Source organism: Octopus bimaculoides, chromosome 14 (assembly GCF_001194135.2).
Source record: "Octopus bimaculoides isolate UCB-OBI-ISO-001 chromosome 14, ASM119413v2, whole genome shotgun sequence".
Classification (NCBI taxonomy): Eukaryota; Metazoa; Mollusca; class Cephalopoda; order Octopoda; family Octopodidae; genus Octopus; species Octopus bimaculoides.
This window is the reverse complement of record NC_068994.1, coordinates 6,106,929-6,107,991: the sequence shown is the minus strand read 5'-3', so window position 1 is coordinate 6,107,991 and position 1,063 is coordinate 6,106,929. Positions and strand designations below refer to the sequence as shown.

The following is a 1,063-nucleotide window of genomic DNA, read 5'->3' as shown; positions in this document are numbered from 1 at the left end:
TTGACAACCGATGCTGGTGTGTTTATGTCCCCGTAACTTAGCGGTTCGGCAAAAGAGATCGATAGAATAAGTACTAGGCTTCTAAAGAATAAGTCCTGGGGTCGATTTGCTCGACTAAAAGGCGGTGCTCCAGCATGGCCACAGTCAAGACTGAAACAAGTAAAAGAGTAAAAGAGAATATAAATAAATTTTCATTTTTTGGATTTGGTTTGCAAGATTCTTTATGTGAATTTGTGTGTTTAAGCATATATTGTGTCTGGGTAGAGTCATTCTCTTTTAGTGCCTTATTATTTAACACACTCACCTGTTCAGTTTCCACTCATTTACATATTCATTTATTGTTTTATTCATTTTCTATTTTTCTATTTTTTCTAAAATAGAAATAAATAAGTAAATAAGTGGAAACTGAACCAGTTGTAGTGTTAAATAATAAGGCACTAAAAGAGAATGACTCTCTCTAGACACAATATATAAATTGTAATACAGGTGAATTGTTTTTTTAGGTATTTATATATTTTTTTTCTTAATCATTTCAGGATGATACCTAATCTATTTTTTGCGGTTGATTGCCCTATGCAAGATCCAGTCATTACAGTGGCCAAGGATTACACTGACAGTTATTTTACACCAATTGTACATGACTGGGCCCAAGAGTCACCTCCGACAGTCCTCGGACTCGTCAAGCCTTTTAATTTCAACGCGAACATCCCAGTGCATCCCTCAGTGGAATCAAGCCTGTCCAGAGTGATCACTGCCATTAAATCTCTACTGCGCAAATGTCAATGCAAATACCTCAGTGTAAGGAAACGTTTCTGAATTCTTTGTGTGAATCCTTTTGACCACTGTAGTTTGAACTACTATGCTCTGATGTATGCCTTTGTTGTATTTTTACCCCTTTGTTTGTTCCTCTTTGTTAAATGTTTATTTTTACAAGTGCAGAGCACTTGGTCATAATGTCAACAAGGAATGAAATATATATATATATATATATATATATGTATATACACACAAGTGTACATATACATACATATGCACACATATAGATACATACATATATATATAT

General features: G+C 34.1%; 1 protein-coding gene across 1 annotated transcript in view; it reads left to right on the top strand.

Moving 5' to 3' along the window:
• The window catches only part of LOC106883334 (huntingtin), a 71,542-nt gene that overhangs the window by 26,081 nt on the left and 44,398 nt on the right, over positions 1 to 1,063 (top strand). The window contains exon 15 of the mRNA XM_052973011.1: positions 537 to 798. Coding sequence (XP_052828971.1) covers positions 537 to 798 — 262 coding nt within the window. The remainder of the gene's footprint in view (positions 1 to 536; positions 799 to 1,063) is intronic.